The sequence below is a fragment of the Phaseolus vulgaris genome, chromosome 7 (genome assembly GCF_051622355.1).
Source record: "Phaseolus vulgaris cultivar YP4 chromosome 7, ASM5162235v1, whole genome shotgun sequence".
Lineage (NCBI taxonomy): Eukaryota > Viridiplantae > Streptophyta > Magnoliopsida > Fabales > Fabaceae > Phaseolus > Phaseolus vulgaris.
Window position 1 is genome coordinate 48,238,484 of NC_143504.1, and position 14,162 is coordinate 48,252,645.

The window sequence follows — 14,162 nt, forward strand, 5'->3', positions numbered from 1 at the left end:
TTTTTCTCTTTTAATCTAGGTCATACTTAAATTGTGTATACATCTTTCATGATTTTATCATTTTTCATCTGTGAACAAGTAGATAAGTTGGTGTAATATTCTATCATATGTAGTGCTTTTTTAGCTTTGAATTTTGTAGTGTATATAAAATCCTGTGCAAATCAATAAGAGGAACTATTTTTGAACTGAATCTCATTCTTAGGTCATGCAAACCATGTTATGTTTCCAGGGTGTAAGGTGGCCACTCAATACTTTAAAAAACATTGAGGTGCGCAACACCAATTCATTCACATGAAGAACAAATCTTTTGTAATCGTATGAGAAGAAAATACTAGTAAAATATAATATTTGTAAGAGTAGATTTAGAATCAAGAGAAAGGGAAAGAGCTTTCGTGCCAACAAGTTATTGAATCAGATTGCTATAAATGCTTGAACTCTGATTCTGCAAGACATGAACATATAACAGACTTACTTATAGATCAGAAAAGAAAAGAGAAGAAGTGGTACCAAGAGTATTCACATCTTAGAACACAGACAAAATGGGTGCTTCTCAATCAATCTCAGAAAATTCTATTCATGAATTCACTGTCAAGGTACACTTTTTTTCTTACCATGTCTCAGCCAAAACAAAAGTCTAAAATCATGTGTCAAAAAAAGTAAAATGTACAAAATCTTGTAAGTTTTGACCAATACTGAAAAAAAATCAATTTAGAAAGAAGAGGGTTATAGAAGATGTTCACATAAGTTTATTGACTGTGATTGGTACAGGATGCCAGAGGCAAAGATGTGAACCTGAACGCCTACAGGGGCAAAGTTCTTCTTGTGGTTAATGTTGCTTCAAAATGGTTGGTTGGTCTTACTTTTTAGCACAACATTCTTTTGTTTTCTTTCTTAATGAGCAAAAGAAAGCACAAAATAGTTTTTTCTACTCCTTTGGTGGCTAACTGAAGTGATGCACATTTAACAAACAGTGGATTTGCTGATGCCAATTACACCCAGTTAACTCAGCTTTATTCCACATACAAAAGCAGAGGTATGGTATTCATTTTGAAGTTATTCAGATTTTGGTTGGCCTAAAAGGAAAGTGATCACTGTTCTACTGATGTTTAGGTCTTGAGATATTGGCATTTCCTTGCAACCAATTTTTGAAGAAAGAGCCTGGAACTAGCCAAGAGGCACATGACTTTGCATGTACAAGATATAAAGCTGAATATCCCATTTTTGGAAAGGTACTTTGCTTCTTCTTTCTGTGGAACTGACATTACTTGGTATTTGGAGAAACATGAATGAAACATAAGAGATATTTGTTGGTTTTTTATTTTTCTAATCCAAATGCAATTTGATCCAGATATTGTTGAGGATGTTACATTGGCAAAGGATAATTAGAGAGCTTTCTTATTCTAAGAACTTCTTTTGCATGTTCTAAGGCACTTCTTTCTTTTATTTTGCATTTGAAATGGAACAAACCGACACACACATTTGAAAATGAGCCTAAAATGTTGGGTGTTTGTCGGAAGATTAGATGATATTGTCTGTAATAGTAAAATATTTTCCTGAATATTAGAGGCTAATTTATTTTAACCTAATGTCAACTGAATTCTAAATCGTGATTAGGTGAAATCAGGTAGAAATAACAATCAGAATATTTTATTTCCAGTGTACTGTATTCTGGATGTTTTTGTTTTCTTATTTAAAACTGAAGGAAAATAAAAGGTATTATCCTTAAAATTAAATCTTTTGAATAAAATTGTAGAAAAATATATTTTTTAAAAAGTAAAAGTTTGGAAAGATTATATTGAAGAATAAATTTTAGAAAGATAAATATAATAAAAAGTGAAAATTAATTATATTCAGAAATAATTATTTAAAAAATGTTATATATTTAGAAAATGTAAGCATTTACTAATTACTGAAAATGTGAAAATTTAATTTTTTATAAAATTAAATATTTAAAAGTGATTTAGTTTTGTATTAAATTAAAAAAATGTAATATTAATAAATATTTATTTATAAATAAAATATAGATGTAAATGTAAAACTAAATCCTATGCTAAAAAATATTTCAAACCAAGTTTCAATCTTTTACTTTATAAAATGTTAAGTTTATTTTTAATCATACACGTAATTATTAAAATAATTGTGACAATAACAATAGGAGACGGGAACTACTGTCTTTTATAAAAAAAAAAAAAAAATCTCGAATAATTTTACGAAAATATTTATTACAAATATTTTAATTATTATATTTATTATTCAGAGATCAATAAAGATTTCCCACTTTTTTAAAAAATTCTTTCTTTCGTCTTTTATCTATAACATTTTTCAAACCAAAATTAAAAAAAATTATTACAAAATTTATAAATGTTAATTTTTACTACTAAATTTTCTTATTAACATATTTTCCCCTCAATATAATTATCTTTCTAAATTTTTATTTATATATATATATATATTCTATAATATTATTAAAAATAAATTTTAACTGTTTATTTTAAAATAATATTCATTTCAAAATTATCTTCTCTTTACTTTTAAATAAAATAATAAAAAAATCACAATTTAATTCTCCAAAAATTAAATTCCAATTGATATTTCGCTCAAATTTCACTTAATTATGTTCAAAATTTGATTTTTCAAAAATTAAATTTTAAATTATTTCAATAAATAATATTATTTAAGTAATTATTTAGTACAATATATTATTAGAATATATTATTAGAGTAAAACAGAAAAAAAAAAATCTTATCATGGAAAGCTTTCCAACTATAGTCCTATCTTTCCCTCAAACTAAAGAGAAGGTAAACAAATAGTTGTTATGTTTTGGTGCTGATCACTCTTATGAATTATGTAATTTTTGGTGAAGTTTTATAGAGCTTGCTGCTATGGGTATAGACTACTCTTGACTCACTTAAATTGCATTTGCATAATCCAAATAATGAACAAATTTTGCAAGTCAATAATTTCACTATGCATGTTGAAACACTTTTTCAAACATATTATTTATCATTAATTAACATTTATTACTTTAGTTATAATTTATATAAATCTTAATAAAAAGTTGTGTATGGAAATATAGTTTATATGAGAAATTGATGTTTTATGATGAGATGTAGGTGCGTGTGAATGGATCAGATAGTACACCGGTGTACAAATACCTGAAAGCAAATAAATCTGGGTTTGTGAGTTCTAGAATCAAATGGAATTTCACTAAGTTTCTAGTTGATGAAGAAGGCCATGTCATTAACCGTTATAGCCCAACCACTCAGCCATTAGCCATTGAAGTAATAACCTTTTTCTTTCTCATACTTTTCCAGAACTTTTAATATTCTTTTCAAATAAATAGTCTTACACAATGTTTGTTAGTTTTTACTTAATTACTCATAATCATGTTTTTTTGTGTGTTTTCTTCTTCTTCTTCTTCTTCGACAGAATGACATCAAGAAAGCCTTGCGTTTGGAATGAAAGACCCCTCTTCAATTATTTCAAACTAGTGCTCATGTTCAAGATATCTAATAAAAAAAGGAAAAGAAAAGATGATTTGATTGATGTTTATTCTATTGATTATTTAGCTTATATTTATGTTCATGGTTTTACTTCTCATTTCTCATGTTGTATCATTGTATGAAATTTATTTTCAGCCTTTCGATATATATTATTCTGTTAAATTTTATTCCAAGGAAAATATTATTCAATTTGTTTTTGGCAAGTACACCTATGTCATTATATCCAACAAAAACTTAAGGTTAAAAAAAAACACCTCATTTCCACTTTATATGGAAATTTAATACCGGTCAAACGTTGACTTAACTTTTATAGTATTTACAATTAATTTTATATTCCCATTTGAAGCTTAGTTATTTTAACTTTTTTTATTTTTCAAAACTTTGATTATTTTACAATTTGAAGATGTAAATACATATATTTCTAATTATACTTTTATGAAGTATGGTGGATTAATTAAGTTTAAAGAAGGCATAAATAACTTCAAATACATAAAGTATTTATAATGCAATGTTATTTAAATGGAGTGAAAGGGATGATTGTGAAAATGATTGAATTGTTTATAAGATGTAGGTAGGATTTCCTTGTCATCAATTGTGAGAAACATGTATAACATATACTATTGCAAGTAATGGTCTAAGCATACATGCAACATATCGTTATCTTTATTTCAGATAAATTCCTTCTCCCTCATCTGTATTTTGTTTTATTTCTGCAGTTAGTGTCCTCAATTATTATTATGTTTTTTTTTCTTGACTCTTGAGACAATCTTTATTCTTGTATGAAGAGAAGCTTTATTGTAAGAGAGAGATGAGTTTTCAAATTTAAAACTTTATTGTGTTATAGTTTTGAGCAGCAAATGGGGTACACTATCACACTGCACCACAAATATCTTATCCTTTCAGTTTGTTTTACTCATCCTTGTCTTTCGGAAAAGGACAGCAAACCATGTTTACACAAATTCTCTTTCAATTTTTTCAAGTTAAGACTTTTGGCTCTTCCTTTCTAATCTTCCAATAAAAAAACCCCTCCTAATAGTAGATAGGGACATAAGAATGAAATTTCAATAGTTTTTAGGACATTTATGGTAAAATTATACTAATTATTGGCATGCTTAATCTCACTACACTAACTAAATTAACTAAGGACTCGTTTGTCACAGTTTTTCTTATAAAAGAGTATATTCTTGTTTTGGAAAAACAATTCACCCTTTTAAGCTTAAAATTTATAGTAAAAGTAACTAAGTGTTTGTTGGTAATTTGTTCAAACATCTTGACAACAGTTCATAATTTTGTTTTACACTTCTATCTAGAATGAATCTTCTTATCTTTTTGGCAATGAAAATTTCAAACTTCAGATTTCAATTTGTTGTTGGTCGGGTCCCATGACAGAGAATTGATAGGCAGACACACGTGTAAGAGTGAATGTACTTGAACCAATGCATCACATTATGGAGGGTGGCCCAATTATGTTGACGCTGTCCACTTCTAGAATAGCGGACATAGCGATGTGGGACTAATCTTTTAAATGTGAGGGTGAGAGCACGATTTGTGAAGATGAAATTCAGCAGGAAAGGAAGGTCCTCAACATGAAGTGAATGTGAAGGAATTTGACGTGGTTTACTGGTGCCGGCAATGATAAGAGGAAGGCATGTCAGGTCGACAACGACAACGACTTGGTTTTGCTTTGAGGCAACACAGTACACGTGATCATGGCCACTACTAGAGGGCACAACTTTGCCTTCAACAACCCTTTGAAAAATCAGAACACATGATTGTGTTATGGCCTCGTGCGGAAAGGCATGTTCTATTTTAGGAGTATTCAACATCAAACCCAGGAGGAATACATTAACTGCATTACTAGTAGTATCCAGGTGTATTCTATTTACTTATCACCCCACAAATTTATGTGAAATCTCCCTTTTTATACCTTTTTTTTCTGGGGGGAAGGGTAATGTGGATGGTATGCTAATAAAAGGTAGAGTTTTTTTGTGTCTTTTAGTCTTTCACTGCGGGTTATAGAGTCTGAGTGATGACAGTTTTATTTTCTGTACATAAAACATGGTATGGAATTTGAGGTTATTTTAACTCTTCTGAGGGGAAGAAGGAATATTCTAACATAGAAAGAAGGGACAAGAGACAGTGTCGTCCGTATTGTATAAGCATCGTGTTGATGAGTCAGCTTGTTGAAGCAGAATGATTAATAGTGGTTTTGTCATGATGATCAATGAATCATGTCAACCATGACTTGGACTTAAACACTGTAGCATCGTTATTATTGAGTCATGATTAGAACTACAATGCTTCATCCACCGACTGGTTTAGTATTTTATTTGACCTATAAATAGTCAGGTTAACAATGGTTAGGCCTATGACCTACTACTTATAACTGTCATTAAGAATGTCTTTATTTGCTGACAAGTTGCAGCAACCAATGTATTTCATTATTTTACATTATCACCATTTGTTTTTTATAGATACAAGGGGTTTCCATTGATGTCTTATTTAAATATGCAAAAGAAAATAAAACAAAACAGAAGATAACAAACATTGTAGCAAATTAGATGCAGACACATCCTACAAAAGAGATAGGCATTAACAATGGGGCGACAAGGTTAACCCTTGGTCAGTAATAGTGGATGAGTAGTCCCTCTCAAGCGTGTTTGGCAAAGGAGACAGGCTCATGGGTGTAACTTTGTCATCTTAGGTGGATAGTGGGACATGTCCCAAAGCTGCAATCAAAGGCCAGAAGAACATAAATCATCCACCGCAAATTTGCTTCCTTCATATCTTCAAATTCTTCCCCTATATATTTGGTCCAGTCTTCCCCTTCAGTATTCAGACAGCAAGCACAGGTTTTCATCAAGTCCTGAAAAACTTGGCATCAAATTTGAAGTAGAGAAAAAATGGCAGCCAGTGTATTCTCAGTTAGGGGTTCAAAGATTCGATCATGGGAGAGGTGTTCCAAACAAGTTCGGCAGCAGAGGACACGACTTTACATAATCTGGAGATGCACTGTGTTACTCTTGTGCTGGCACGAGTGAAATTAAATATCATCAAAGTTTGATCTTGGTGGCACTACAAGTTGAAGAAATGGCAGAGCTAGAGCTATGTTTAAGTAGAAGTTAGGTTTCCATTTTTGCTGAACACCATACTGAGTGTGAAGAGATGAAGTGAGACTTGTATTGTTAAAAGGGGAGAGTTTAGGGGATAGAGTAGGTAACTAAAGGGGCTATATGAAGCAGGAGTTCCTTCTCAACATGTAAATTACAAACCAGCCTGTTTATAATTCAAAATGAAGATACAACTCAGTCTCATGTTTAAGTGTTTTTGATATCACACACACAACAAAACTCACACAATAACATATACAAACCAGGCTAAATTTTCTGGAGTAAAAGGTTCCAATCCATTATTAATGATTAGTTGACTTATTCAGAGAGTTCACCAACACTTATTTACAGAAGTTTCTTCATAATATGGCCTATTTAAGAGGCCATAACTACATTTTGTCAATTCATGATGACACACTTCACGATCCTGCTGTTGTAGAAAATCTCATCCTAAATTACTTCTCTCTTTGTCTGCAACAAAAAATTCTACTCACAAGAATAACTTGATTGATATAGTAATTTCTTCTGTTCTGTTACTTCTGAAAACAACCTCATGTTGACTAATCTTTCCTGGATTGAATAAATCTGAAATGTTGTGTTCTCTTTAAATTGAAATGGGACTCCAATTCCAGATGGATTTGATGGACATTTAACTTGTTTAGTGCCAATTTCTAGTTCTTTCAATAAGGATCACTACTCCCTAATTTGAAATCAAATTTGTTGGTTCTTATTCCAAAATGTGTTTCATTCTAACAGACCATTGACACTATTAATTAATTAATTAAAACTATTTATATACTGGTAAATGTTCAACTCAACATAATTAAACAGTTCTGTCCAATTCTATTTGCAAACTATCAGTTTAAAATTATAACATTTCTAATTATAATTTATATATTTAGAAGCATCAACTTATTATAAATTTTAGTTACATAAAAACAAAAATTTATTATGCATAATGTCCATATTAAAATACTAGTTAAATCTTATTTATTCTTATAGAATGTATAGTTAGTAAGACTATTTGGTTTTTATATTAAATATTTGTTTGTAAAGTGTTAGTTGTTACTGAGCTTAGTGATTTAAAAATCTAGAACAGTTGATAAGGGCAGCATAGTGATTTTGTCATATATCAGTAGCGACCATAACTTTAGTTTGCAATAAAATATATACAAAATTAATTGGTCATGGAATGGAAGATGATGGCACACAAGACATAAGTAGTAAAGAGCCAAATAGTAGAAAGGCTGGAAAAACAAGAATGTTTCTTAAAAGAAAACCTTTTCTATGGTGAGACACGTGAACTGGTAGTGGAAAAACCTAACGCGCAAAATAAGAGAACATTATTTACTTCCCTCCTGTCTTTTTCTGTTTTTCATTTCACCGCACAATCAAATGGACATGTATAATATAATCAATGATTTGTTAGCTTCAAATGTTGGAGTTTGTTAAAAACTGGATTCATTGCAATTTTTAAATTCTTTACTATTTATCATTTCATAAATTTGATATCTATATTTTTTTTCTCCTAAATTTCACTGTTTTAATTATAAAATTTTGGTCTATTGAATGAAGCCCTTGCGTGTGTATATACCCAAACTGACCGTTCTAGATGAATTTGACTCATGTACACTCTGATACTGTGATTGGTTTGGAGAAGAAAAAAAACATTGAAATAAAATGTTAGTTATGAGTTTCATCTGTTTGCTGAGTAAATGGTGAAAATCACATAACTTCGTTTTCAAATTACCTTTTATCCTTCAAATGTTTAGCTTGATGAGACTTGATAATAATGCTTCACCTTGGGAGTCCAATTTCCTCCCCTGGGCTTCTGTAACTTCTACCAAAGTATAAATTTACTAATTTATTTCCTTTCAAATAATCAAACCAAATTACTAGAAAACAATTAATCAAATTTCTTTAATATTTCTCTTCAATCAAACAATTCAATACTCAATTTATATAATTTTATTCTCTTTTATCAACTTGCATAATTTCTATTTCTTTTTTTTCTTCACATCTAAACACAGGGCTCATGTGGTTTGCCTGCACAGCCCTCTCTGTAATTAAATGAAGATAAAGATATAGCAATAACCATTTTACAGGTGACAGAAGAAATCAAGTAATTCTCAAGGACGTTTTTATATACAAAAATTGCATAACAATATATATATAGCAAAAATATTCAGATCACAACTAATCAGTGACATCCATGGATTCTAACGTTTATTTTGTTCTATAAACAATAGCACGAACTACTGTGTTTTTCCCCCTCAGCAGACCAAACAGTCAGTAAACTTCAGAATTCAGCTCTGCATCTTTCTCAAAAATATCCCACCCATCATCAAGAAGAGCATTGTGATCAGCTTTGGATTTTTCCTCGTCGTGCCCACTTTTGGAAGAAAGGCTTTCACTTGAAGTTACCCGGCTTGTCTTTCTTCTTTCAGATGAATCACTATGCACAGAACCTACGTCAGATGCCATGGTTTTGTGGGACGTACCTGATGAAGCTAACTTGCAAGTGGTCTGGCTTGAGGTGAAGGATCTACTCAATGGAAGATTTGCATCAAATTTCTCTTTTAGGAGCCTAATATCCTGACAAATAACAGAAATTTCTCCTCTGCAAAGTTAAATCAAAAGTAAATATATTAGATTAGAAAGTACAAAAATACTACAACTACAAACGGTCAATTGATAACATAATACACAGATATGCATGTTGAGGGAAGAAAGGAAAAAATATTCCAAGTCCTAGTAAAAGATCGAAACAACAATTTCAGGGAAATGATGTTAAACAAAATGCCTTCTAGTACGACAATGACCATTTAAAAGTATAACGTATTGGTCATAATCTAATAATCTGGAACCGACAGTAATTTTCAAAAGGAATTAATAATTAACATCTAAGAGAATTGGATTAAAAAATATTAATACCCGAAACAGGCAGAAAAATGCAACATTGTTTAAACTGAAAAACAACTTACTGCAACATATCAACAACCTGCCCTCGATCCATGAGGAACTCCCGTAACTGCAGAGATTAAAAGGTCAAAATAAACATCATAAAATATCAACGAAAAACTTGAGTTTGCCTCTAAAATAAATAAGGGTGTACCATTCCTTAATTTAATTTAAGATGGATTATGATCTTAAACCACAAGATTTAAGTGCAGATTAACCCTGGTTCACTTTAAAAACAAGCTCATTTATAGGAGCTTTGTCCCAAATATTACATGTAGAATAAATGGACTGGTTCAGAAGGATGAGAAAGACAAGTAACCTTCGAATTCTCTTCTGCCTCCTGCTGTAGTCTTCCTGATTCATGTAGTACCTTCTCCACCAATTTTTCCTCTTCAGCAAGAGCCTTTCGTGCAGATTCCTCCTTTTCCAGTTTTTCATTCTCAGCTGCTTTCCTCAATTCTTCTGCTGCAGCTAGTCGTGCTTCAAGAATTTGGCGCATCTGGAAGCCAGAACAAAGAAATTAACCAAATAAGATGCTAGCAATTTTACATCTTAATCGTCTAGTTAATCAATCCAATTGCACAGAGGAATATTTTTGCATCATAACCAATTTTTTAAATCACATGCCTTCCTTAGCTATTATGCTATAATAGAGAAGAGTGATTATTACACTAGTTAGGATGGTGTTCAAGGTATTCTGAAATGCAGAAATATGTGCAGCAAAGGTATGATGATTAAATTTCTAAGAAAAAGCTAAAGTGCAAAGCACCTCATCCAGAATTGCAAGAGACTTATCCCGTTCATCAGACAAGCTGAGTAACCGTGATTGAAGTTCCTTCAGTTCAGTTGCCAGAATTGCTTTTTCTCCATAAACTTCTCCTGCATGCTGCAAGAACAAGTTGACAATAAATATTTTTTGCTCATCTCATACAAAACAATAAATGCAAAAGATTTTGCGACTTTGATACAACCATGTCATTTGCTTCTTTAGCTTGTTCCAGCACTGTTTTATATCCTTCTACCATGGCTAGAATATTAGACCCTCCAGTAGCAGCTTCCATACTGGCCTGCTCTGCAGCTTTCTCCTGAAGTTCCACATCCCTCATCAAGTTGATAAGAGATTCCATTGATGAAAACAAGGTTTTCTGCATCAATGTCAAATTATCTTAAGATGTCACAAGTATTAAAGTTACCACCAAACTATAAGCATATCATTCTATATTAACAAGGCTTATACATCACTATGATATCTACTCTATTGTTTAATCATTCAGTACAACAACAATGATTTTAACGTCACCTCCATAACCTCTGTCACATATGATATATTGTTATAAAGCTAGTATTCCTAACATCCAAAAATGAAATCTAGGACTACTAATACCTTGTTACTTTTGGCGTCATCAATGATTTCCTCAAGCAGATCAATTCTGCATACTTGACTATATTGGCTAACTTCATTCTTCCCACCAATATCATCTTCAACATAACTAGTTTTGTCACCAACACTAGAAAACCCAGCATCCAATTCTAATTGAAGACTATCTATAGAATTTTGTGTATTCCCTTGGGCAAGGGAAACTGCTTGAGCCTCAGAACTTTTTAACTCAATCAAGTTAGCTTCAGAATCCTCCAGTATGTGACTTGTAGTGGCATTATAATCATCAGCTGAAGCACCTACAAAATCTACCCACTCCTCATTTAAATGGTTTCCAGTCCCATTTCCATTGTTTTTAGTGGAAGTAGCCTCCTTGATATGGTAATTATGCTCAGGTTCCATCTCTTGACATATACCAGAAGAAATAAAGTTTTCAGACTCAACATCAACATGACGTCGTCTCTGATAAAAAATTTCATTATCTTCCTGACTAAATCCATTTGATGTCTCCAAAGCAATCTTGTTTGAGATCTCTTCAGTGAAGTTATCTTCAAAATTCTGAAAAACATCTAGCTCCTTCATATCATCCATTCCAAGAAACTTTTCAGTAACATCATTTGAATTACTGACATTCAACAATGTAGACTTGTCCAGAGCTTCATTCAAATCTGGTACCAAAGAATAATCAGCTGTTTTGGTATATATAGAATGTGGAGCAGAAGAAGGCCCCACATCTATGTCTTGAACAAGCTGACGATGCCTCAAACTACTGCCTTCCTCCTCACTTTCAGCTACATTTTAAACATGTCGGAAGAGATATATTAGTAAACCGGATCAATGCAAACAAGGTGCAGTGATATAGAAATGAATGTACAAAAGAAGCAACTCCACCTTCAACATTTAGTGTAGCCCAATGGGCATTGTCCTGGGGAAGAGTTGCATGGGGTAATTTTTTGGACATGAACGGGATGACTTCCGAAAGAACAATTCCAGCAGCGAGATCAGCATCCTTTGGGTGTTCAATAGCCACAGCTCTCAGTAACCTACCATCAACCTGTTCGGAGAAAATTGATAAACAACTTCAGTCGGGACTTAGTATGGATAACAAGTTAGACACATTCCCAGATTAGTACATCTATATAAATACTTGAGATTACAGAATGTTTGATGATTTATATAATTCTTGGCACCAGTAAGTTCATTCTCAAGAATATGTCAACTACAACAAGGAATTTCTTAACAGTTGAATATAATTTGTACTTCTAATACTGGTACGAAATACAACCACTATCCAGTCTCCCATACCAAAAACAGAGAAACTAATAGCAACAATCGAAACAATATCTATTCATTCAAATTATACATGTTCATGCACTTAATGCTCAACTACAGAGTCCAATAATCTTTATTTTTATTTTATTAGTATAATATTGGAATTCCAAATCAACTTCACAAATCAGAACTATAATCCAAAAAACACTACTAGATCACAAAGCAACTAATAGTTATACTTCAAACAAAATAACAATGTATTAATGTGCAATAACACTTTTGGGGAAAAAAGTAAATAATTGTACCTGCGGAAATAACTCCTGCAAGCTTCTATAAACAGAATTGAAACCCATGATCAAGATGGACAATCTGCAAAACTAAAAAAGAGATTTTTTTAATATTAATATTTTAATTATGTAAAAGTAAAAAACACGTAAACGGTTAAAACCTCAAAGCAATGAAATTAGGGTTCATAAATTATGAATAGATTTCGTGCTAAAAACGACATCAAATAACCCCAAGCCAGCTGTTTGAATATGCAAAATTAAAGGCTCTTTCTTCCGTCTCCCCCACACCGCTTTTCATTATTTTTGCTAAACCCTTTGGCAAGCAAAAATGGCTTGCTAATGCTAAAAGTGAAAAACCCTGTCACTCACGATACGAAAAATAAAAATAAAAGCTTCATCAAGATACCTTATTTTGAATAGGGTTAAGATAATTGGGAAGAGAAAAAATAGAAAGAGAGAGAAGAATTGAGGATGGAAGAGAAGAAGAGGGAGAAGAGATGAGTGATCTTGACCAGTCAGTGTGAAAGTAGAATTGAATTGGGGAGCATACCTAAATTACGCAATTTCCTATTTTCTGGAAATATGAAAACTCACCAAGCTAAGTTATTGGATATTATTGTCAATTTCATCCAAATGAAGGGTTTTTCAGATCAAATGCAAAAGAATAGGGCCAAATCCAAATCCTAACACCCAAATTTCATTATTTATATATTTATTTAGTCTGAAAATAGAAATAAAGAGAATAAAAATAAAAATATTATAACATGAAACAAATAAATATTTTATTGTTTGATGTAACAAAAGCAGATGAATAATAATAAAATTTTAAAATTATATAACTTAAATAAATTAACAAGAAATAAAATATTTGAATAGTATAATACTCATTATACCCTTCCTCTTATACAACACAATCCAAACTTTTTGTATTTTTTTTCCGTCAAATTATCCAAGTTTAATTTATCTCCTCTCTATCTTGTCCATTATCGTCTCATACTTATTAAAGATTTAGTATTTCCTTTATTTATTTACAAAAACTATTATACCGAATATGGTATCCTAATATTATATATTTAACATTCAATATTATATCCATTCTTTCAAATTTTCATTTTATTTGTATTTATTTATATACTTGACTTTTAATAATTAATATTTTCTATACATTAAGATAAGTAAAAGTTTAACATGGCGAGGATCTAAAGAAGTAATAGAAATACCATCAATTAAAACTGCAAGTAAAATATAATAAATATTAATAAGAGAATTCTCAAAGATGATGATAGACCTTGAATATTTTATTTTCAAACTATTAGTTGTGTACTTTCCTTCAATGGAAGTTTCTTGGAAATTAACATTCCCATAATTATTGCGAGATCTTTTCTATTGTAGTCCTACATAGATTATGATTACCCCTTTTGGAAAATAAAAAAGTCTTTGTGAGTTTAATTTTTTCCATAACCTAACTAAATTGAGACTTTGATAAATACCAAAAAGCTTAATACCTACCTTCCTAGAGTTTGAATTCCATATTCAATAAAAATATCAAAGTTAAATATCATATAAAAATACCAATAAATCTATTGTTTATAAATATTGTTGGTGGAGTACTTTTTAAGGGGTATTTAATAGAGTACTGATATTTAGACAA

At 31.0% G+C, this 14,162-nt stretch overlaps 3 protein-coding genes across 9 annotated transcripts; 2 read left to right on the forward strand and 1 right to left on the reverse strand.

The window, feature by feature from the left end:
* The first annotated feature begins 451 nt into the window (after nt 1-451).
* Nucleotides 452-3,706, forward strand: LOC150025963 (putative glutathione peroxidase 4). Its single transcript, XM_090304648.1, has 6 exons — nt 452-593; nt 769-845; nt 972-1,033; nt 1,111-1,229; nt 3,114-3,281; nt 3,430-3,706. The coding sequence occupies exons 1-6, from the start codon at nt 540-542 to the stop codon at nt 3,460-3,462; spliced, it is 513 nt and encodes a 170-aa protein (XP_090160774.1). The 5' UTR covers nt 452-539; the 3' UTR covers nt 3,463-3,706.
* A 1,279-nt stretch (nt 3,707-4,985) lies between these two features.
* Nucleotides 4,986-6,817, forward strand: RTFL14 (ROTUNDIFOLIA like 14). Its single transcript, XM_090305456.1, has one exon. It carries the CDS (start codon nt 6,407-6,409, stop codon nt 6,542-6,544), a length of 138 nt encoding a protein of 45 aa, XP_090161582.1. The 5' UTR covers nt 4,986-6,406; the 3' UTR covers nt 6,545-6,817.
* Nucleotides 6,818-8,731: 1,914 nt separating this feature from the next.
* LOC137829690 (ELKS/Rab6-interacting/CAST family protein) lies at nt 8,732-13,189 on the reverse strand. Of its 7 annotated transcripts, none has more exons than XM_068636573.2 (9): nt 13,106-13,189; nt 12,530-12,593; nt 11,844-12,006; nt 10,959-11,743; nt 10,546-10,719; nt 10,344-10,460; nt 9,894-10,073; nt 9,598-9,644; nt 8,732-9,233 (listed from the first exon to the last, which is right to left on the reverse strand). In XM_068636573.2, the coding sequence occupies exons 2-9, from the start codon at nt 12,575-12,577 to the stop codon at nt 8,903-8,905; spliced, it is 1,845 nt and encodes a 614-aa protein (XP_068492674.2). In that variant the 5' UTR covers nt 12,578-12,593; nt 13,106-13,189; the 3' UTR covers nt 8,732-8,902. The 7 variants fall into 7 exon arrangements, with proteins under 7 accessions (XP_068492674.2, XP_068492672.2, XP_068492670.2 ...); XM_068636571.2 differs by having other exon boundaries at nt 13,062-13,189; XM_068636569.2 differs by having other exon boundaries at nt 12,530-12,601; nt 13,062-13,189.
* Between the last annotated feature and the right edge of the window lie 973 nt (nt 13,190-14,162).